At 51.0% G+C, this 21,537-nt stretch overlaps 1 protein-coding gene across 1 annotated transcript; it reads left to right on the forward strand.

Moving 5' to 3' along the window:
* The first annotated feature begins 2,158 nt into the window (after positions 1-2,158).
* Positions 2,159-5,517, forward strand: OCSTAMP (osteoclast stimulatory transmembrane protein). Its single transcript, XM_068416452.1, has 3 exons — positions 2,159-2,202; positions 3,112-4,156; positions 5,176-5,517. The coding sequence occupies exons 1-3, from the start codon at positions 2,159-2,161 to the stop codon at positions 5,515-5,517; spliced, it is 1,431 nt and encodes a 476-aa protein (XP_068272553.1).
* Positions 5,518-21,537: the final 16,020 nt, after the last annotated feature.

Here is a 21,537-nt window from a genome sequence, read left to right on the forward strand (position 1 = left end):
TTTTTTTTGGCAAAGCAAGCTTGTTCATTGTGCCCTGGGGAAAGTTAGGCATTGATGGTTCTATCTTAGAGGTTATCAGTTCGGTGTATAAAATAGAAGATATCCTAGGTTTAGGATAGTCCAGCCTGCAGGGATCAATTTTGAGTTGAACCAGAGGAAAAACCCAGGTTTGACTTTGCATACAAACACTTGCCTAGAGTTACTGGCCAAGCACAGCTCCCCCACAGACTTCAGCTCCCCTTTGCCAGATGATGCAGCAAGCTCAGAAAACATTAATCACTACGTTGTGGACTTGAGGGTGTTTTTTTGTTCTTTATTGCTAACATTTTTTTTTTGCAGCCCAGAAAGCTGCCTGCTTAGCCTGGATGGGGTCCCGAGGGCTGCTGAAATCAGTTAGCTCAGAAATACAGTGAGAAAGAAGTTTGGTCTCAGCATAGCAGCTGAGGAAAACCTGATGAGCTTTGCAGAATACAGCTATGGGCCTTTTGGGGTGGTCCTTTATAGGCTGCAAATTGAATTCAAGACCTAATTCGTGGCCTGTGCAAGCAATTGCTGTGGATGCTCCAAACAAGTGGCACTTTCTTTTGTGCCTGGCTGTCTGGTGCCTCTTCCCAGCTGGAGCCAGAGTGTGTCGTTGGGTGTCTGTGCTTAGGGCACCAGGAGGACACCTCTGCTCTACCAGCCACGTGGGAAAAAAGAAAAACTCTAGCAATAAAGCAGAGTTGTTGAGCGGAACCGCGAGGGCAGAAAGGACCTTGTCCGGTGCGTGCAGGAAGGGCTGGGGGAGCAGGCAGGGGTTTGCTCTGCCTCCTGGGCTCACGATTGCTCGTCCTCCGACGCCTGCTGCTGCCGTGGTGTCCGGCCGTGTCCCCCGGGGAAGGTGCTGCTCTCCCACCGCTCGCCGAGAGCAGAGCCCTGCGTGCTCCGGCCCCGGGGGTGGCCGGGACAGGGCTGACCTCCAGCCCTTTGCCCTCTCCAGCTCAGGGGAGCATGAGAACATCTTGGGGGCCCGGCGGTTCCCACCCGGTGGGAGGGCTCGGCTTGGCTCGGCACGGGACAGTGGGTCCCCGTAAGGAGGGGGCTCAGCGGCGGCTGGGTGAGCTGTGTCACCTTTGCCTGCAAGTGGCAGCTTAGTGTGAAAGTGTCTGGCAAAGGGGCAGGTTGGGTGGGCGCCAGGGAAAGCCCCCATAACCCACGAGCTCAGTGCAAGGGGGTACGCAGTGGCGGTACGTGTTTCTTGTGGGCAGTCCTCTTCTTTGGAAACATAACTGAGGAGCAAACACCACGGGCTGGTCCTCATCTCCCAGCGAGTGGGTTTGGTGGCTGGAGCTCTGTGCCCTGCACATCTCAGGGGTCAGGAGAGTCGGTCCCGTGGGGACCACACGTCCTGGCTTGCATGTCTGGGAGCTTCTCAGCGCTTTGGGAATCCTGCCTGTGGCAGGGCTTTCTTTGCAGTGGATTTGCTGGCTATATGGACTTGGGAAAGGTTCAAGTTTGAATCTTCATCTGCCTCTGCTAGGGCTATGAGATGAGCCTTTAAGCAGTTTGTGTACCCTGCACACGAGCTCATGGTCTCAGCAGGGAGCAGTAGCTGCCAGAAAAAAATAACAATTATCAGCACATGGTTTGCTGGATCCTACTGTGCCCTTTGTGCCATGACTGATGTCTGAAGGAAGAAAAGCTCCCCTTCTCTCTGAGATAAATCCCAACCTTGCTGCTCACTGGTGGGCAGTGGGAGGAGAAGTCAGCTGGGATGAGACAGCTGATTTCCCCACAAGGGATGGTGACACCCCATGTTCCATGTGATGCTTGTTCCATCTTCGTCAGTCCATATGTCATTGACTCATTTTTTTCAGCTATGATGTGTCATGAAAATAAGCCTTCTCTGCAACAACAGTAAGATCAGAAGAAGTGTAAAGCCCAAGCAGTGTTGTGCATCCTGGCTCTGTCCTGTGGTGGGGTTATTCCCTGGGCTTCACACACCAGGCTTGCCCACTCAGTTTAGGAATTGCCAGCATTGGATCTGAATTGCCTTAAAAACATCTTTTTTTTTTTTTCCTGAGCCTGGCTCTCTGGTGCCAGCTGCCTTCGTTCCCTATCCTGCCTCTCCCAGCAGCTGCGTCCAGGATCCTCTCTCAGAGCAATAAGGCACTGGAGCATGGAGAGCCTTCGAGGAAGACTGGGGCACCTCTCTGCCACTGGGTATGTAGTGTCTGCTTTAATCTCTCACCTTCCCTCTGTCTTGATAGCTGTTGAATGGCCTTTTTCCTCTGAAAACCTCCTTTGTTAGTCAAAGTTCTCCCTCAAAGGATAACTGAGGCTGCTCTTGGGCACAGGGGAGATGGGGGTCGCCTGGCAGGGTTTAATCCTGGGGAGAGGCTCCTTCTCCCCAACAGGTTTTCTGGTCTCTGGAGAGTCACTCCAGATGTGAGGCCTGAGAAATGATATTCCTTCCCAAACGTTTGTTTTCATTAGACATTTAAATAGCTTTATGGGATGTTTCATCCTGTCTGCAGTGGCCAAATTCTTATCCTTGGAGATTTCCTCTGGCACTGGAGCTTCAGTGTGAAACTGTTTTCTCTGATCAGTTCTGTATTTGTCACCCTTAAACCTGCAGATTTTTGTTTGGTCTCTTCTTAAGAGGCAGAGAGATCAGAAACTCCCGCTCAACTGCCCCTATTGAACACCTTGTAATTACAGAGCTGGTCTAACGATTTCCAGAGCAGCCAGGAGCCTTCTCTTTCTCCCCCCATCATCCTCTAGATAACCACTAAAGCCACTGCCAACGAGTTGACCCCTCTGAATGACTTTATTATGACTTTTATAGCATAGTACAAGGCTTTCCTGTGCTTGCATTAGAGGAGGAGCACTCGCATTGTACTTGGTATTTGATCTTTCAAGAAATGCCTTGAACTTCCCTGTCCTGCATGTTTCCAGGGAGGGTCTCAGTCCCAGCTACTCAGGTTAGCAGAGAAGCAGAGAAGAGTGAGACCAGAGGCACTCAGAGAAGGACATTGTAAAGACCCATGAGGGATCATCTTGAGAAAACCCCCTAATTAGTGTGTTTCTGTACTCCCTCTGCTAACACCCAGCTACTTGTTCTTCTCACAGGATGAGAGTCTGTGTCTACTGTGAAGAATTTCTGTTCCCAAACGTACACAGGACTGCAGCAAACCTATGGCTGGTTTACTCCAAGCCTGTCCCAGCAAACAGCAGAGAGCTGTGGACCTTGTTTCTGCAGTGTTCCTGCGTTACAGCGGTGATAGGAGGTCTCTTTTACAACTGGATGTTTGCTTCCCTGGAGTATTCCTGGCATCTCTCTGTTGCAATGGCCATCTCCTTCAGTCTGCTCCTTCTCCTGACCCTTTTCTTGGTGCATCCTGCCCGTTGTGTCTTCAGTATGATCATGCCTACCTTAGGTACCAAACAAGGCCGGAAGCTTCTCTTGTCAACCTGCATCATGATAGTAGTGGTTAACATAACACCCAACATCATAAGCAACATTAAAACCATACTGCAGGTTATTAAGTGCATCTGCAAGAATTCTGCTGAGAGTCTTTTGAACTCAACTGCTCTGCTGGGGACAGCTTCCTGGGAGTTTGGGGATGCAATCCAAGAAAACGTTGATTCCATTAATATTTATAGGCCTATGAATGGACATTTTCAGTTTTCACTGCTTAAGAACAGCTCCTTGATTTACCAACAAATGCACCTTGCTGGTGAGAAAATTGGGAGGGACTTTTCGTCTGTTCAGGTACTGGTCAAAGACTCTATACGAGTAGGCAACAAGCTGGTCGCTGGCTTCTCCATGCTCTATCTGTGTTTTGAGTCCACCTGGTATTTGAAAAATTATCTCACCAACCTCCGCTTTGACAATTTTTACATCACCAAGAAGCTGGAGCGTTTAGCTGTGGACAGAAAAACAGCTCATCTGCTGGTGGGCCCATCCAAAACCCTTCTTCGACCAACAGGCTTGAAGTTGTCCCGGGAAGAAGTGATGCTGTGTCTCGTGCAAGCCACGCTCCTCACCGTGGCCCTGATGCTGATGCTGGTGGTCGTGGCGATGGACCACTTTGCGTTCAGCGTGGCAGACACCGCGGTGAGAAAGGCAGCTCAGTTCTCTGTGGTGCCTGTCGCTCTCAACATCAAGTATAGTGTAAGTGCTGGGGTCCCCTCTCCTTCCCTTGCTGTGTGTCACATTATAGGAGGTGGTGGTGGGGATGGCAGTCTTTGCAGCCTTATTTTCATGATCCTCACTTCCCTCCAGAGCAGCCAGCTGGACAAGCAACGCCACAGGTTTAGGGATAGAGGCACAACCTCAGTTGCTTCTTCCAGTGCATCAAATAACAACATATGCATGCTCCAAATTACGGCCCTTGGGAGCAAGGACAGGGGCAAACAGTGCCTCACACTGCAAAGACACTGCTAGCATGTGGCAGTCAGACGTCCCTGTGTCTCCAGCTCCCTTCCCTAGGCAGGGTGGAGGAACGGGCGTCCCTGCGGCACCGTCCCCCCGCTGCAGAGTGGGTGCAAGCACACAAGGAAGGGGGGAGCAGATGAACATGTCTCGGCTGTGAGGATGTCTCCTCATCTTATTGCAGTGGCCGTTCCTTAAAGAGAAGGCCCTGCTCACTGGCTTTGCTGTCACCCTGTGCAATCCTTTTCACAAACCTCCTCAGTTTCAATCTGGTTTAATATCCTTTATCTGGACTAGTTCTGGTTTAGTTGTTTAGCTTTCCTCTTGTGCCCTGCAGCCTGCCTCCCTCCCCGGCCCCGGGACTCCTTGGCTCAGACACCTGCTGCTGATGAATTTACAGTAAAGCAATCAGGGCTCAGAAAAAACCTCTAATATTCAAATATGCAGCCACCAATACTGCTGTCTGTATTATGTCTTTCATTGTAAATCTCACACAGCGAACACCTGTTATGATCTCTGTAACAGCAGATAAAGGTGACAGGCAGGACTGGGTCTCACCGTGCCAAGTACTCAGTGCCCACACATCGTGCTGTTACTCTCGCTCAACCTGAAGCGTACATGCACTTCAATGTCCTCCTCTTAATGCACCAAATCAAGCTGTAATGGTGATTACACACCCCCTGAGTGATGTTTTTGTAGTAACCAGTTGATTTTGGTTCGTTCATACCCCATTTAACTTTTAACTCTCTTTATTTCAGGCTAAAATAGGGATCCTGCCCTTTGTTTTGAAACTTCTACGGCTTCCTGTCGAAGAATTACCACTTCAGGACTTTGAAAGAAGCTACCACCATTCTCTGATCTTCAGCTCTGCCCACTGCAGGATCAGCCCCCCGACACCTCCCAACCCCTCTGTGCTGCTCGTCGTGGGGCTGCTCTTCTGCATCCTCTACGCCACCGTATTCCTGGAAACCTACGCGCACCGCCTGCGCAGGAAGATCGCAGGGTCCTTCTTCGAGAGCTGGGAGGAGAAGCGAGCACTTTACCTCTACAAGAAGCTGTCCAGGAAGCACAAGGAGGAGCAAAACTGTGTGAGAAACTAAGGGTGCTTTTGGAAATGCAGGGGATGCCTGAGACCTGGGGCAGTGGCTGGGCACAGGCTTCTGCAATGGGATCATGCATTTAATTTTCCAGAGTCGCAGAAGTGTTTGGAGTCTGGGGAAAAGTATTTGCCAAAAAAAAAAAAAGGTGAAATGTCACATTTTACGTTAATTTGAGAAAAATGGGCTACATTTACTTTTTTTTTTTTTTAATCTATCAGGTCTGGAGTCAGCTGTTCCAGGAATGGTGGGAGATGATAGCTCATATGAATTGGAGGATGTCTGCAGCATTAGGCAAGGCTAACTGGGAAATATGTGGGAGTTGAGTTGGGGAAGAGGTCATTTACCGCCCCCACCACATCCACGCTGGGAGAAGTACATGCTTCCTTTCTTTCTCAAGTTATTCCTTCAGGCAGCAAGAAAGGAAACTCATTTCCGTTGATTAATTTAATTTTCAGAGAGTTTTTCTTTCAGGTTTCGTGCACAGAAACCTGGGTAGACTGGATAAATATTAGTCTTTAGAAGACAGTTTATTCACCTAAGAAAGTGTTATTTCAGCCCACTGAAATAAATTCAAGATCAATATGACCATGAGATGCACATCCTGGACATGGGTGGTGGTGGAAATCAGCACATGAGGACTTTGTGAAATCACTTCACAATGGGTCTTCAAAATAAAATATAAATAAAATAGCTGAAGGACCTCAGAAGAGGATGAGAACAGCCCATGAAGGCCAATTTGGGTGTTGATCTCTCTTCCCAAGTAACAAGTGATAGGACAAGAGGAAATGGCCTCAAGTTGTGCCAGGGGAGGTTTAGGTTGGATATTAGGAAAAATTTCGTCACTGAAAGGGTTGTCAAGCACTGGAACAGGCTGCCCAGGTAAATGGTGGAGTCACCATCCCTGAAGGGATTTAAAAGAAGAGTAGATGTGGTGCTTAGGGACATGGTTTAGTGGTGGCCTTGGCAGTGTTAGGTTAAATGTTGGACTTGATGATCTTAAAGATCTTTTCCAACCTAAATGATTCTATGATTCTGTGATTCGAAATTTAGGCCAACATCCTGGAGGACTTCAAAAGTGGTAGACAGAAACTTGACATTTGAGTCAGTTCTCTGCAGGGAACAGGGAAGTAGCAGGACTTGGAGGGCTGGACTTGCCCAAACCGAGAGCTGGTTTTACGTGTTGGGTGGTTTCAAACTCAGAAACTACGGTATTGTATACAAAATGCAAAAATCCATCACTGGGGCAGCATCTGAAATGTGTTACTTTTGAAAGAAAAGTAGATTGGACACCTCTGTAAGGGCAAGAGCCAGAGGAGGGGGAGCTAAAACAGTGCCAGGCTAAAAACAAAGCAACTTTGCAGCTTCCTTTCTTCAAAGCATCTCTGTTATTTTCTTTCCTTCTCCCATTAGAGTCTTCATTAAGGTAATTATTTGACATAATGCACCTCAATGAGATTAAATTACAGAAGTGAAGTGGCAGCTGCAGCCAGATGCACCAAATTCTCTCAGCTTCTGTGGTGCTTGAAACAAAGTAGGTCTGGATGATTTTTTTTTTAAGCATCTATCTAACAAAACCCTGATGCATTCATGTCCCCAGGTTTCTTAATTCCCTGCTGTTCTGATAATTAATCCAAGCACCTTTCTGCCTCTACAGAAACCAGGGGGCTTTGTCATGAGGTTTCTGTAGAAAATGCCCTGTGCTGTTCTGTTTGGGCAATGCAAAAAAATTTCCACGTGCCTACTGAGTAGCCAAAATTATCTGGAGCCAGGGGTTAAAATAGCTGAGAGGAGAACAGAGGAGCCCTTCAGCCAGCAAACCATCCCAGCAGCATGTTGCCTTCCAACAAGCACATCTTAGAAAGAATTTTTCCTTCTGAAGACTTATCTTTTTGGCAAGAGTTGCACATTAATCTTTAAGAAATATTTTTTTTATGGCCAGTGGCATTTGGGGACACCCCCTTGCCCCTGAGCAATGTTCAGTTCCTCTCCCTGCCTTCTGAGGGAGGTCTTCTGAGGAGACTGGGGCATGGGGAGAGGGGGCTGAAATGGTCAAGTGCTGGGGACAAACATGGGGAAGGACTTTGTTTTAGAGGTGGGCCCTCCAGGTTCAGATGGGGGTTCAGAGCAGATGAGGCAACAGAGACAGACTAAGAGGACTAAGTACCACCCTGAGTATCCTGTTACATCCTTCAGACAGGCGCTGCCCAGCTCCCAGCCAGGGCGGCTGAGCAGCGTGTGAGGCAGCTCCTGAAACACTCCTTTTCAGCCTCGAAAATCCTATTTATTAGGAAAAACTGACCCCAGTCCAGAGCAGTTCTCCCTGTCTTCTGTAGAGTTTCCTTCAGCTCCCACTAAATTCTAACCACTAAAGACTAGTCGTGGGAACTTTGCACTTCTAGACTGTAAAATTCAGCATCAGACAAGCCTTGATTAGTGTTAATTACATCTGCTTGAAAGGATAATGATCATTGTGAGGTACTGCTGCTCTGCCTCTGCCCCCAGAGTCATGGCCTTCACAAACCCTTCATGAGGGAGAGATGCGTTCCCATTTCCATGTTGCAGAAGACACTAAGGATGAGATTTTATAAAGTTCTTTGGTGGGTATCACACCAGTTTCAGCAGGTTCATTGACAGGGAACCATGGGCAGCAGAGCCCTCGTTGCCTGCCTGCATCTAGGAGCCAATTCTCCTGCCCTGTTTGGACATCTGCCATAGGAGGCAATGGATTGTGCCCCAGGTACCACCCATCTCCTCATCCTTGTGACCCTCACGCAGGGCTTTTAGCTTTAATAGCCACGTAGAAATCAGCAAGGGAAGAATTTGGGTTTGGAAGGTAAACACCTTGAGAAGCGCTGGTGAGGAGGTGAGGGTTGGACCGTAGCTGAAAAACTGGCTTTTGTCCTGTCGATGCTGAGGTTTGTTACTTAGAAAAGAAGGTAATAAACCTTGTGAAGTGTCACACTGCGCTGTGAAGTGTCATCTCGCTAGTGTCAGAAGGGTTTTTTTAAATGTTGGAAGGAAAATGTCACTTTGATACCCATTATGGTTGTTTAGAGGTAACGTACTGATGTTAAAACGTGCACATGCTGAAGGCTGATATACTTGAATATCACTGAATCAGTGCCCATGAAAAGGTGTTAACACAACAGTACTGTTGCTTGAGTTATTGTCACCAGATATAGATATGTACCATATGTAGTTAAGTGACGAGTCTGTTTTGAGGAGAAAGGGGATGTTGAAAGCTGGCTCTTTGCCATTATGCCACTTAACCCAGAGCCCAGATTTTCCTGTGAGAAACTAAACCCAGGGAACTGTGGCAAACGCAACACTTGAATGGGATACTCAGGGAAGAAGAGCTCTGAGTGGTTTCCAGCCTGAGGGACCAGCGAGGAGAGTCATGGGAAACCACGGGTATGGAGTTAAACCTGAAGAAGTGTGTGACAGAGGTGAGACCCGGGGCAGCCTGTGCAGGGCGAACAGAGGGGACCTGCCAGCATGGCTGGACAGAGCTTAATCCCTGCAGTAACTTGCTTTTTCACCTCCCTGGGGGTCAGCAGGACCCCAGGAATAGAAATGGGAAGGGAGGCCCTGAGGAGCGGAGGATGCTCCGATGGTCCCTGCTTTGGCAGGAACAGCTTGTGCAGCACATCAGGCACATCGTCCCTGGTGCCGAATTGGGCTGCGATGCTTTCCCTGGGCAGGGGGGGGTGGTGGGAGGCAGAGCTGCTGGAAATTACTTTGCTCTCCTGCGAGGTGTTGTTCCTCAGCAAGATAAAGGCATGACAAAAATGTTACCCATTATAGTCATAGTATGTGCCCAAGAGGTAAGCTGCCTTGCCAGAGTTTATTTAATGGTGCAACAGAGAAATACTGCGCAGATTTAACCAGCAGGCAAAGTTAATTTATTCACATATTTTTATTAAGTAGGACTAATTTACAAGCCTCGTTATTTACTAAGGGATTTTCATCCCTCAGCATCCACACTCCCACCCTCACTTCTGCCCATCGCAGATCTCGTGTCCTTCGTTTTCACTCAGCACCACCCTCCCATCTCGCAGGCAGGAGGATGCGGGCGGTGAGGCTTCTCTTCCACCCGCCAGCACTGTGCCTGGAGCCCCCGGGGCACCTCCTCCACGGGGGAAACACCCGCTGGGCAGTGATGCTCCTACATTAGCACAGTGGCTTATTTGCTGTCTCTGACTGCTTTCTGCAGGGAAGAAATTCATCACACCTAGCTTCTAGGTTTGGAAATTTGTAAAGTTGAAAGTTCAGGGTCAGATGTATGTGTGCAGTGAGGGTTGGGGTGGGGTGGGGTGCTCTGGGGGGTGCTGGGGAGCATTTGGTGATGGGTACCAAACTTCCTTGCAGTTGCTCATTAGTGCCAATGCCAGCTCACGTCTTTGCTGATGCCAGCCTTAACCCTGCTGTCAGGGCTTGTCATTGTAACTCAAATCTGCTCCATTTGCCACCAGTGGAAATGCTGCCAGTGATTTTGGGGGAGCTGGAGCAGCCTGCTGTCACCACAGTTGCCCTTCCCCGCTGCTTGGTGTTACAGAGCTGGATGCTGCAGTAACCCATGGAGGTCGTGGGAACCAGAGGGGTTTCTGGAGGGATGGGCAGCAGAGAGGACTTGCAACTGCAACTGGCAGCTCTCCCTGGAGCTCCCGTCAGAGTGGGGCTCGTTGCTGGGGGCAAAGTCCTTTATTTTGGCCTTGGCATGGGGGTGACCCTGGCTGGAGTCATTTCCCCCACCTGGCCCTGGGGCCATTTTTCCCAGGACTTACCACCACGTGCTGCCTGCTGAGCTGGCTGCTTGGCAGGGCACACAGGAGTGGATCGGGCAGGTCTCTTTGCCTGTTTTCTTCCTTGCACTTGTTAAGGTTTGAGACTTCTTAATTACCTAGGGAAAGTATTAATTACAAGAGAGAAAGGCCCATGAATTACTCTTTCCTCCATCAGTGCAATAAGCCCAGGGGACAGGAAGACCCTCACACATGGGACAGGATGTACCCAAAACCCCTGATTCCCTTGGGGTTTTGTGGTGTATTTTTCATAGATAAAAATATATGTTAAGTTCCTGCTTGTGGCTGGCTGGCAGGCGAGAATGAATGGCCTTAATATACTGAGGAGCAAGTGTAAACTATTCAGCTAAGACAGTGCTCTAGGAAGGATCTCATCCATAGCCACAAACCTGCATCTACCAGAGCAGGCAACCAAGCAAACAGAAACCTCTTTCCAGAAGCATTTACCAATTTTTAAGCAAATTCAGAATGAACCTGTCTACATTATTTGCACTGTAATTGCAATGAAGAAGCAACAATTACATGCACCAACCTTTAGAATGGGAAATATTAATGAATATAAATAGAAGTGAATAAAAGCTATTCCATAGTGTTGTGCATGCTCTGCCCTGGATGCGTGCCCTTGCTCGCAGGGCCGTGCAGTGTACCCGAGGAGGCATCACTGAACAGACAGCGCACCCCTCTCTGCTCCAGGGGTGTGAGGTGCTGGTGATCTGTACCACGGTCACAAGTGTCAAATGAAACACGGCTTCAGTATTCTAGAAGGGGGGATCTCCTCTTTCCTTGATTTGACCACTGAAATCTCTCGCTTTGCAGAAGCTGATGTTGCAGCTGGCCACCAAGACTTGCCCTCTGTGCCACCAAACTGCTCATTGCGGTAAGGCTGGTGGCACGGGGCCAGCTGGCACCGCGCAGGGTGCTGCCAGCAGCACTGGTGCCCAGCGGGAGATGGTCCCGAATGGTTAATCCCATTTGTAACTTCCATAGAAATATGCAAAACCTCCCAGCAGTGATTCGGTAACGCTGCTCTTCGCGAGTCTGCGTCTCTGATTACTGCTGAGGTGGGCAAGCCCGAGCTCTCAGTGATTTATGCCCAGCACAGGCAGGGAACAACTGAGTTAGCATTTATTTGAGTGCTTTGTGCACGAGAAGCCCGTCCAAAGTCAGCTCCCCCGTGCTGAGCACTGCACGGCCACCCAGCAGGGGCAGCTCTGGCCCGAGGCATTTACCTTTTAGACAAGGGTGGGAGAGATGAGGAAATTCCTCAAAGCCTTAAAGACAGTTGGTGAGGGGTAAAGCCTCTTTCAGACAGGGGTTTTCCCTGCCTTTCCCACAAGGGCAACCTACTCCAGGGCCTTGGCTGGGCTGTGAGATGCTGGTGCCAAAACAAGAGGTAGGGAAAAGAGACAAGGTTATCTTTAGAGGTAAGAGGTGATAAACAAACCGCTATCTCAGTGCAAAGGTTGCCAGAGGCTGATTTGAAGCAGCAAAGAGATGTCGGCACCACGTTATCCTGAACCAGTGCCCAGTACTGGTGAAAAGTGGCTTTTTTCCTGACCTGGGGCTGAAAGCACAAATTTGTAAACCCCCAGAACCACCGTGCTCCTGTGGTGTCTGGCATCTGCACTGGGCTGGCAGATGTGACCCAGGACTGTCAGGACCATTAGCTGATGACCAGGCATCCCATCACTCCTGAAATGATACCTGATAATTGTCTTGAAGCAACTGCCAGGAGACGTGATGCGAATCAGGAGCTGGCACCACAGCCAGTTCTTGTTCTTTTGAGCAAATTCTCTTGGAGACCAACATTTTTTTTCAAGGAGGAATCAAAATGTGTCAAAATGAGTTAGAGATGTGAGACAGCTGCAGAGAGAAGGGGAGAGATTTGCAATTCATAGGGAGAGTTTCCCTAGTCCTGGCTCTTTCGAATGCAGATTGTGTCAGGGTTTCACTCTGAACTCAATGCCTCACATTTTGCAACAGAAAATTTCCAAATCAGTTGTAACAGGCCTCCAGCCTGCAAGAAAAGGAGTGGAAATGAGGAAGAAGCAACGCTGGTTATCCCATAAGGCTGCTAAAAGCTGGGATGTCAATACAGAAGCCCATCCTCCAGGCACCTTTCTCAGCGCCCTGATTTCCAGGGCTCTGTGCACATCACCGATTTCCGAAGGTGACAGGAGGTTTGACCACCAGCTCACTCTTCAGGCACTCAGAGAAGCCCCAAGACTTGTGATTTCAGGCAGCAACTCCAGTGGTTCACAGGGGACATGAGATGTCATGGTACAGTGAGGAGATGCTGGGGAAATCGAGTTAGCCAGAGGTTTGTCTCCATTGCTTCGCAGCCCTTCCCAAGGACCGGGGCAGAAGCAGTTCTGGGTTTCTTTGCAGATGAGCAACTGAGGAAATGAAATCACCAGAAGAGTTGTTTTCAACACGCAAACATAAGGTGGAAAAAAAGTACCACATTTCCACACATTTCTTACTTACATGCTGTTCCAGCCGAACCTTCTGTAATTCCTCATCCCACCTGGAAATAGCTGGGGTGATGCTTTCATATCTGAGAAGGGAGAGGAGCCAATTCTGTGAGTTTATTTCCCAAGAGATTTTTTTTTAAAAAAAAAGCACAGCAGTATGACTAGTCGGGGGTGATCCATGGCTTGGATAGGAGGTTTTCCTTTGAAGAAGGTTGAGAAACTGAAATGGCCGAGTTCAAAGGCTGAAAGCTTCCTCTTTTATTAGTTGGAAATATGCCCTGGCTGTTGCGACAATAAAGCGGGACCTCTGCGAATTACAGGAAGGAGCAAGTTGTAGCTGAGGGCTCGGCTTGGCTGGGCTGAGCTGAGTCATATTTTCCTTTTACCAGGGGAGAGAAAAAATTGTTCCATGTACCTGATGCTTTGTGCTCTGCACTACCAGGGCATTGGCAACGCCAGGTTCACAACCCCACTTAGGTGGGTGTGCGGCGTGGGGAGAACTTTGGTCCCATCTAGCCCTTTCCTAAAAAAAAAAAGGTGCCTAAACCCAGCATATTTTGCTCTCTCAAGAGCAGCTGATGTTGCATGCGTGGTCCTGTGCTCTGTGGGAGGTGAGCATGGTGCTCCTGATGGGGCTGACGGGAGGAAGGAACTTTCCCCGGCATTAAAACAAGTTCATCTCAGAGCGAGGAGAGCTTTTTCCTCTGGCCGGACACTGCGATGAGCAGCATTTGCAGGGAAAATTGAAAAATGATCGAACCCCACAATCAGCTGAAACTCTCTGAAACCACTAACTGGGCAGAGGAGGCTGCCCCGCAGCAAGAGCTGCTGTAATTTTACCTGCTGTGCTTTGGGACTAACCGTATTGGCAGGATTAGTGGGTAAGGCATGATCCGTGCATGAAGGCGGGCAGGTTAGAGACCCTTGTGTGGGGGCAGCATCTGCGACAGCAGGTGAGCTTCAGCCAGACATGTGCTGTGCTTTCATGCCCTAGACAGTCAGGCAAGGCGCAGTGATGGAGGTCAGTGATGGAGAGCATTATGGACACCAGTCCAAGTGGGTTCCTGGGTATTTGCATCAGCGCTGACTAAGGACTCAGAGCATTTTGCCACTGTTCTGTCATTGCCTGGTCATTTCTGCTGGGAAAGGCGAAGGGCACACTGCTCACTGTGACCCCTCGGTCATGGCGTGACCCCTCCGCCCCGGACCTGGACACCAAGCGAAGGTGGCCTCATGTCTCCTGATGCACGTCATGGCTCTGCATGCCGGGTGGAAGGGGAGCAGGAGCAGAGCTAAAGGCTACTGCACCTCTCGCGGGGCTGCGCTCATCAGGCACACAGCGCGGTGCTGTACCAAGTGCTTGTTCTTACAGCGTTATGGGGTTGACATTTAGATGTCACAGAATATGAAATAACCCATAATTACTGACTAATTATTCTGCCAGAGTTTTCTTCTTTCATAATATTGCACACAGTGCTTTTGTCTTCCCTCAGCATCACAGCTGTTATTATCCCCTCAGGATGCCCCTCCAGCACCTCATCCACCCTGACTGCTGTTCATGGGAACTGCCTCTTTCTGTCCCTACCGCAGGCATATCCCACCCCACGAGCTGTCCTTGGAGGAGCACTGGGGTGGGTGATTCAGGTCAGATGAGATGTCACGCAGCCGGTGCCCAAAAGGCACGTCGGAGGATGTGTCATTTATCACACTCGGCACGGCTTCGAGCCTTGCTGGTCTGGGCAAAGGCTCAGCTTCGGTTACCCAAACCACAGTTTCCTCTTACAGCCATCGGTTTCTGCACTGAGTGGGAGACTTGGGAAAGACTGGGACTCCTGGGGCTTCCCCTTCATCGTGCTGCCCTGAGAGCCAACGCCTCCACCTGCTCCTCTGGCTTTTTGCTCGCCTAGGCAGCATTCTGGGGGGATTGGGCACGCTGGAGCGGGTGGCAGGGCTTATCGGTGGCAGCAAGAGTTGTGAACCCTGACTCGATGGTCTGGGTGATGCCTCAAGCCCTGGAAGGGCCACGGGGTGTGCAGGTGATGGGTGCTGGGCTCGGCGGGAGGGGAAGGGGCACTTTGGTCTCCTTCTCCCATGGCTGAATGGCCTCCAGGTGCCCTCAGCCGGCCCGGAGCCAGCGCTGCTGGTGCCGTGGGGCAGGGCAGGGAATCCCTTGGCACGCAGGGTGACAACATTTGTTTTCACAGGCTTTGTAAAGACACGCTGTGCCCCGTGCTCGCTTGGCTTCGCTAGAGCCAAACGCCTGCAGCAATAGGGGTTTCAGAGTGAGGGGAAAGCGGCACCCCAAGAGCTGCACAAAGCATCCTTTTCCATGCCGTTATTCTCTGCAGAGCTGCATAAACCCCCAGCATTTGGTTCATTGCACTTATCAGGTCAGTCCAATGCATATTACTGCGGAGTGGATTTTTTTTTTACTATTCAGGCTGCGTACCTAAGAGCTCAGCCCTTCCAGGAGCTGCTTGGTACAGAGTCTGAAGGATGTATCTATTAAAATGTTAATAGGGACAGTTCACAAGTAAGGTATACTCAGACATGGTGACTTAATTTGGGATGCTCCTGGCTGTACAAGACAGCTGCTGCATGTGGGGGACTGAGCCTGTGGCACACGGAGGCAACATCCATCACACTTACTTATAGCTCCAAAGAAGAGCATCCTAATTCCTCCTTTGTTATTAAAAATTTACCCCTGCGACACAAAGCTGACCTCCACACGCTCTCCTGCATCAGCAAACATCCACTGCATTGGTCTGTCTGTGCAGTGTTTTGATTAAAAGCTGACTGATTGTAATGCTGGCCGAGGGAAGGCGACGTGGGCGCTGCTCCGAGGGGTAGCAGGCTACCTCCTTCCTTGGGCTCCAGCGGTTGAATCTGGTTTTGCAGTGACTATGTGGTGACATTTCTGGGAAAAGATCAGCAAATATCACCTATGAGTGTATTAAAAATTCTTGCCCTTTTATTCTTAAGCAGGACAAGCCTGGTGCTCTCGGCAGGACGCCTCCTGAAGCCTGCTTGCCATCACCCGTGCCACGACAGCAGCTGGTGGACGTGGGCTGGTGGGCAGAAAGCAGAGCCAAAACTTCCCCATCCCCACATGCTCGTGCCCCAGCTGTGGTTCTGCGGGGAGATTCATGACGGAACCAAACCATTGTGAATACCTGGTGTGAGCCATGGTGGGTACCTGCCACTGGTGGGAGGCTTGGGAATGGCTGGCCCTGGCCAGGCTCCTCATTTGTGGTATCTGTTTTCATCTGTTTGCTAATCTCTGCACAATGAGAGGCTTTTTCCTTGAGGACTCGGGCTGCGAACACAGCAAGGAAGCAGGGGAGGGGAGAAGGGATATTTTTTCCCCAGTTTGTGAAAATAGCCTCTCTTTTCTTTCTTTAAAAGCTCAAATTATACTTGTTAGCTGAAGAAAAACCACCAAGTTCCTCTGTGACCTGAAGGCATTTCCAGGACATGGTGCATCATAGATTTAACAATAAATCTTTAGAAGAGAATATACAAACCAGAGAGAAAAGCACCCAGAAGCCAGGAGGCAACTCTGTGCCAGCCAGGCAGGGAACTGAGGAGCCTGAGACAACACGCAGAGCTACCTGTGCTCACTGAGCCTGGAGATAACAAATCATCCCTGTCCTCATTTGGGGCTGGGGAAGCATCATTTCCCCGTGACAGCGTTGCCCCAAATGCTACACTGAGCGGTCGGGGCTCCTTAAGCCTGACACCACCAGGCAGGTTTTCCTGTCCATCTGTCGGGCACCCGCTGCCCCACGGGAGATTCTGCCTGCCCCCTTCCCTGAGCTAAGGGCCTAAAGATGTTCTTGGTTGTCTTGAATTGGTTTTTCACCCACAGAAATTTGTATCACTGCCTTCCTCTTCATTGTTTTCCATCTCTCAGCCTTCTCTTCATCCACAATATTTTCCATATGCTGTTCCCTTCCACATCATTGGCACAGATGTGACGCAGCCCAGGTCCATGAGCTGGTCCCTGTGGGGCTCTCCAGGAGCTGCATCCCTCCAGGGATGCTTCCTTGCTCACAGGAATCATTAGAAAAAACACCAGCTAGTTCATTTTTATGTGCATGTAGCACATATTCAGGTCGATTTTACATCTTTTTAATTCCTTGACAGCTGCCGCTTTGCTCGGGTTTGATCTCTGAGGGCATTAACCCATAAAGCCCCAAAGTGATTTGCTTCTAGGTTGTGACTCTGGAACAGGTGAACGCAATTTTGACAGAAATTCTCCCTCCTCTGTCTTTCTGAGCGAGCAATAACTGCTGCTTTTAACAGACTGACTCATACCCTGTCTCTAACAGCACTTGTCAGCCCTCAGGCTGCCTTTCAGAAGCCACCGAGCACCCTCCTGCCCGCTCCCAGCTGAGCTGCAGGGGTGCAGAGGTGGGAAGCACTTCCCCATGATCTCTCACAATTCAAAATTCAGCAGTTCCCTGGGGCCCAAAATCCTGTAACCCAGCCCCCCAAAACCACCTGTGGCCTCTTCGTGATTCAGCTTCTCCACATTCACCGGCACCGTGCGGATGCAGCCCCTGTGCCCCAGCTCTAACAGCAGAAGTTTTATGGGTTTAATATTTGTAAGTTATGAAGCACCAGAGAGTGAAGAGGTGTTTCTCACAGATCTGTTTATTAAATATTCAAAGCCTCAGAGTCTTTTCTTTCCATAGGACTAAATGAGCTTCCCAGCGAGGCTGAGTGAGAGGGATGAGATGCACGAGGAGCGCGGGGAGATACCGAAGCTGGCGCTGAACTTCCTGAGCACCCAGCCCGGGCACAGTGCTGCTCACCCAGCCATGGGCCTGCCCAGCCACCGCTTCCCAGAGACAGCCCTGCCACAGCCAGCACCCAGGGACACGGCCATGCCCATCTGGGAATCCCAGGAAAAGGAAGACCTCTCCTTCCTGACGTGTCAGGCAGTGGGTGATGGCGTGTATTCACAGAGGATGGTGGCTCGAGGCAATGCCAGAGGAGAAGGAAAGGCAGAAGTATGTTAAAAGAACCTAACATGAAGTGTTAGTTAAAAGAATCAATGTCTTTGGCCATCAGAATATTTGGATTTAAGTCAAGCTGGAAGAAAATGGTTTACGTAAGTGTCAAGCTGGTTGGCCTCATCTTAAATACACGCCTCAGTCACATCCTGAATGTCACAGCTACTGAAGGAGTCTGTAATGGGAAATGTTCATCAGCCTTCACAGCAAACCTGACCATTGTGACAACATGTAGGAGATCTCAGCCCGGTGTGTGCACTGGGCACACACCTGTGGACACACTGGGACAGCCCTGCTCAGCCCCAGCCGTGTGATGGACACAGATTGGCGCAGGGACTCGGGCAGGAGGAGCTGCTTCAGATGGCTGATTTAATGCCGTTGTTATCGCTGTGCTAATAACTACTGAATTGTCAGTGCCACAGAGCAAAGCGTCGAGGGAAATAATTATATGCAATGATCCTACAAGATGTTCCAGGTTTGAACCAAAACAAAAACTTTCTCCGGTCTCTGTGGGAGTTTGTTTTATTTTTATTTCCTGATCCCACAAAGCCAATTCCTGGAATGGGTTTGAGGAAGCAGATGAACCCTAAGTTCCCCCTCAGGATGTTCACACAGGGTTTGTGCCTCTCCCCTCCCATGCGCAGTGCCACCATGCCGGCGGCTTGCCCGCCCGTGGTTCGCAGTCAGGGATGTGTCAGGAATAAGCTTTTTTGCCAGCCTGGAACAGCTGCTGCACTGGCTGGGCACAGCTCAGGGCTTGCAGGGTTGGTAACAGATGGGCATCAGATTCGGGGCTGCGTGTGCTGTACAGCCACGTGAAGCTGCTGAATGCCACGTCTGGTGCCTCGACGCATCAAATAAAGGTGAGGAAAGGGGAAATATCTCATGGTTTAAGCAGAGGACTAAGTTGCAAGCTTGGTCTCATTTTCAGCTCTGCTCCTGCTCAGCTGAGCGATCTCAAGGGTTTGAAAGGTCTCAAATCCCGATGAAAAGGAGAGAGAGCCAAGGATGTGCCCGTCCCGCAAGTGTCCGTCCCCTCAGGAGTGAAGTTATTAAGATGCAAGGACTCATCTTTTGATGCTTGGGAGGCATTTCTCTGTACCTCTTTTGGGGAGCTTTTATTGCGGTGATGTGCTGGACGCAGAGTGCCCTGTTGGGCACAGACCTAAGCAGGATCGTCGCACTGTGCTCCTGCAGAGCAGGGCGGCTTCGGCCAAGGTATGGCCGTAACCTGGGGACAGGGGGGTCTTCTCCCTCGGGGAGATGCTGTGAACACTGCCAGCTCCCAGCCAGTCCGTCCGCTTGTTAGAGGACAGGATTTACAGGACAGACGATCCCAAATTGTCTGCCAGGAGAAGGGAGGAAGGGGAATAAGTGAGAAAGGGCAGGTCTTTGGAGAAAGATACCTCCTTTCCCCTCATTTGAAATAAATATTGTTTTCCATGAACTCATAAAAAGCAGGCACTAATGACTGTATTTTTGAGGCCTTCGCTGTCTCTGCCACAGTCTGCACCTGGAGGACCCACCAGCATCACCACAATACAGCAGCAGCCTGACAAACGGCTGGAAGCCTGTGTTAGAGTCACTCCAGAGCAGCAGAGTATGGAAACCTTTGAATTATGTGAGCAAATATACATGCCCACACTCCCCCTCCTTCCCATGAACATGTGGAGTAAGATTAAATCTTACCATTACTCATTTATCTCCTGATATGGGCTGCTTCGCAACTAATTCCAGTGCCATGCGGTAGCGGAGGACAGTTTCTGACCACCATGATCCTCAGATCTGGGTGTTTCCCAGCAGTATCCATCACAGCCAGAGCAGCACAGGGAGCTGCCGGCGCTGACAGATTCCCATCTGTTGAAATAATTGTGTGCCGGCCACAGCGAGCAATATGCAGGAACAGGGAATTTATTCAGCTTCGAGAAGGGCCAAAGCAGATGGGAGCGACAGTGGGACCAGGGGGGAACTTCAGAGAGCGATAATGTATTGCAGCTCTGCTAATGACAGGGGATAAAGCAACCAGGGTGCTGCACCCGTAATAACCAGGCTGTGCTCTTGCCAGAGGACAGCAACGCTGATTATTGTGGGTAATTGTAGTGGTGCCTTTTGCCTGACAGCTCCCTGAGCCTCGCAAACTGGGGCGGGATGCATGGCGGCAGATGGGTCCTTACGTGGAGGGAGGTGATGGGTGTTTCTGTAACGCGTGCTGGTACTGCTGCGAGTGCGAGGGCTCAGCTGCCAGGCTGCTGGCGAGCGGCTGCGGGACGATGTGGAGAGAGAAGCAGGGGAATTTGGGCTGTTGGGATGGCTACAGTGGGCATTGCCTGGCTCCTGGAGAGGTGACTGCCAACTCAGTACGTACATACAGCCTGGGTGCCTTGGCTGAGGCAAAAGGTGTTTTATCCACCCAGGTTTGTACAGCCCAGGCTTACAAATTTGTCTGTAAAACGCTGGACTTGAATCACCCAGCATCAGGATGATCCTTCACATTTTGGAAATGCGCCTCAGTGTCTGGGATTAATGGGACGCCTCTGCCTCTGCTAGAAATCTAATCTAATAAAAAAGCAAGCTTTCCCCTTGTCCTTTCCCCCACGCCACAGCTTAGGGGACCTTTAGCACTTTATCTCTGCAAACACAATTGCTCTTTCAATTTGAAAACGCATTTTCTGACAGATTGCAGAGATGTCAGGAGCAAGCATGGAGCTGGCAGCAAATTCTGGCTACTGCTGATCATCAGGGAGATACTGGATCCCCCAGCCTGACCATCAGGGAGATACTGGATCCCCCAGCCGGACCATCAGGGAGGTACCAGATACCCCAGCCTCATCGTTGGGAAGGTGAGGGATCTCCCAGCCCAGGCCTGGGTAAGCATTATCCCAAAGAAGTGACACTGATGTGCTTGTTTGGGACAGGGGTGGCTGCAGGAAAGACAGCATAAGGAGGTCAGTACCCCGTGTTTAGTGACCCTCAGGGAAGGCACTTCCCTGCCCCAGCCCAAGGGAAAGGCCATGGGTCTCTGTGGCATCGCCCTGGTCCCATCCTCCTGAGGATGAGGAAGGAAGGACCCCTCATCCTCAGCTCTCCTTTCCTGGGGGGGAACAGTGCAGCCTGTGGCTCGGCTGGGGACACAAGGCACCCACAGTCCCGGGTGCCGGCGTGGACCCACTTGCTGCTGGGGTGCTCTCAGCCCCTGCAACTCTCCACCCCCCGCGGTCTCCAACCTGCTACCTCCATCCCCTGCCTGGGCTCCTTCCTCCTCCTCCTCCTCCTCGGCTCAGCGGTGCGCTAGGACCCGGCGGGCGCGAGCGGGGGGTGCGGGCGGGAGGCGGACGGGCGGTCCCGGGGCTGGGGTAGCCCCGGGGGGTCGCGGGCGGTCCCGGGGAGGACCTGGCATTTCCCGGGGGGGTCCCGGCGGCTGGGCGGGTCCTGGAAAGTCCCGGGAGCTGCGGGTCCTACGCGATCTCGGGTGGTTCCGGGGCTGGGGGGTCCCGGGGAGGCTAAGGGTGTCCCCGGGGGGTGCCGGGGTCTAGGGGGGTGCTGGCCGCTCCCCGCCGCTCCCGGACGGGGGAGTTTGCAGGGGAGGGGGGCGCAGGGAGCCGGGCGGCAGCAAGAGTTGGGGTGAATCCTGGAGATAACGGGGCGGGAGGAGCCGGGGCGGGCGGAGGGCGGGGAGGGGCGCGGGGGGCAGCGGGGCTCCGCGGGCGGCTCCGGCTGACGGCTCCC

The sequence above is a fragment of the Nyctibius grandis genome, chromosome 19 (assembly GCF_013368605.1).
Source record: "Nyctibius grandis isolate bNycGra1 chromosome 19, bNycGra1.pri, whole genome shotgun sequence".
NCBI classification, from domain to species: domain Eukaryota; kingdom Metazoa; phylum Chordata; class Aves; order Nyctibiiformes; family Nyctibiidae; genus Nyctibius; species Nyctibius grandis.

Excerpts from the sequence above, each read along its gene's own strand:
- OCSTAMP (XM_068416452.1), top strand. The coding sequence starts at position 2,159 with ATGGAGAGCCTTCGAGGAAGACTGGGGCACCTCTCTGCCACTGG. Across the intron at positions 2,203-3,111 it reads GGGCACCTCTCTGCCACTGG|GATGAGAGTCTGTGTCTACT; the intron begins GTATGTAGTGTC and ends TTCTTCTCACAG. Across the intron at positions 4,157-5,175 it reads CTCTCAACATCAAGTATAGT|GCTAAAATAGGGATCCTGCC; the intron begins GTAAGTGCTGGG and ends TCTTTATTTCAG.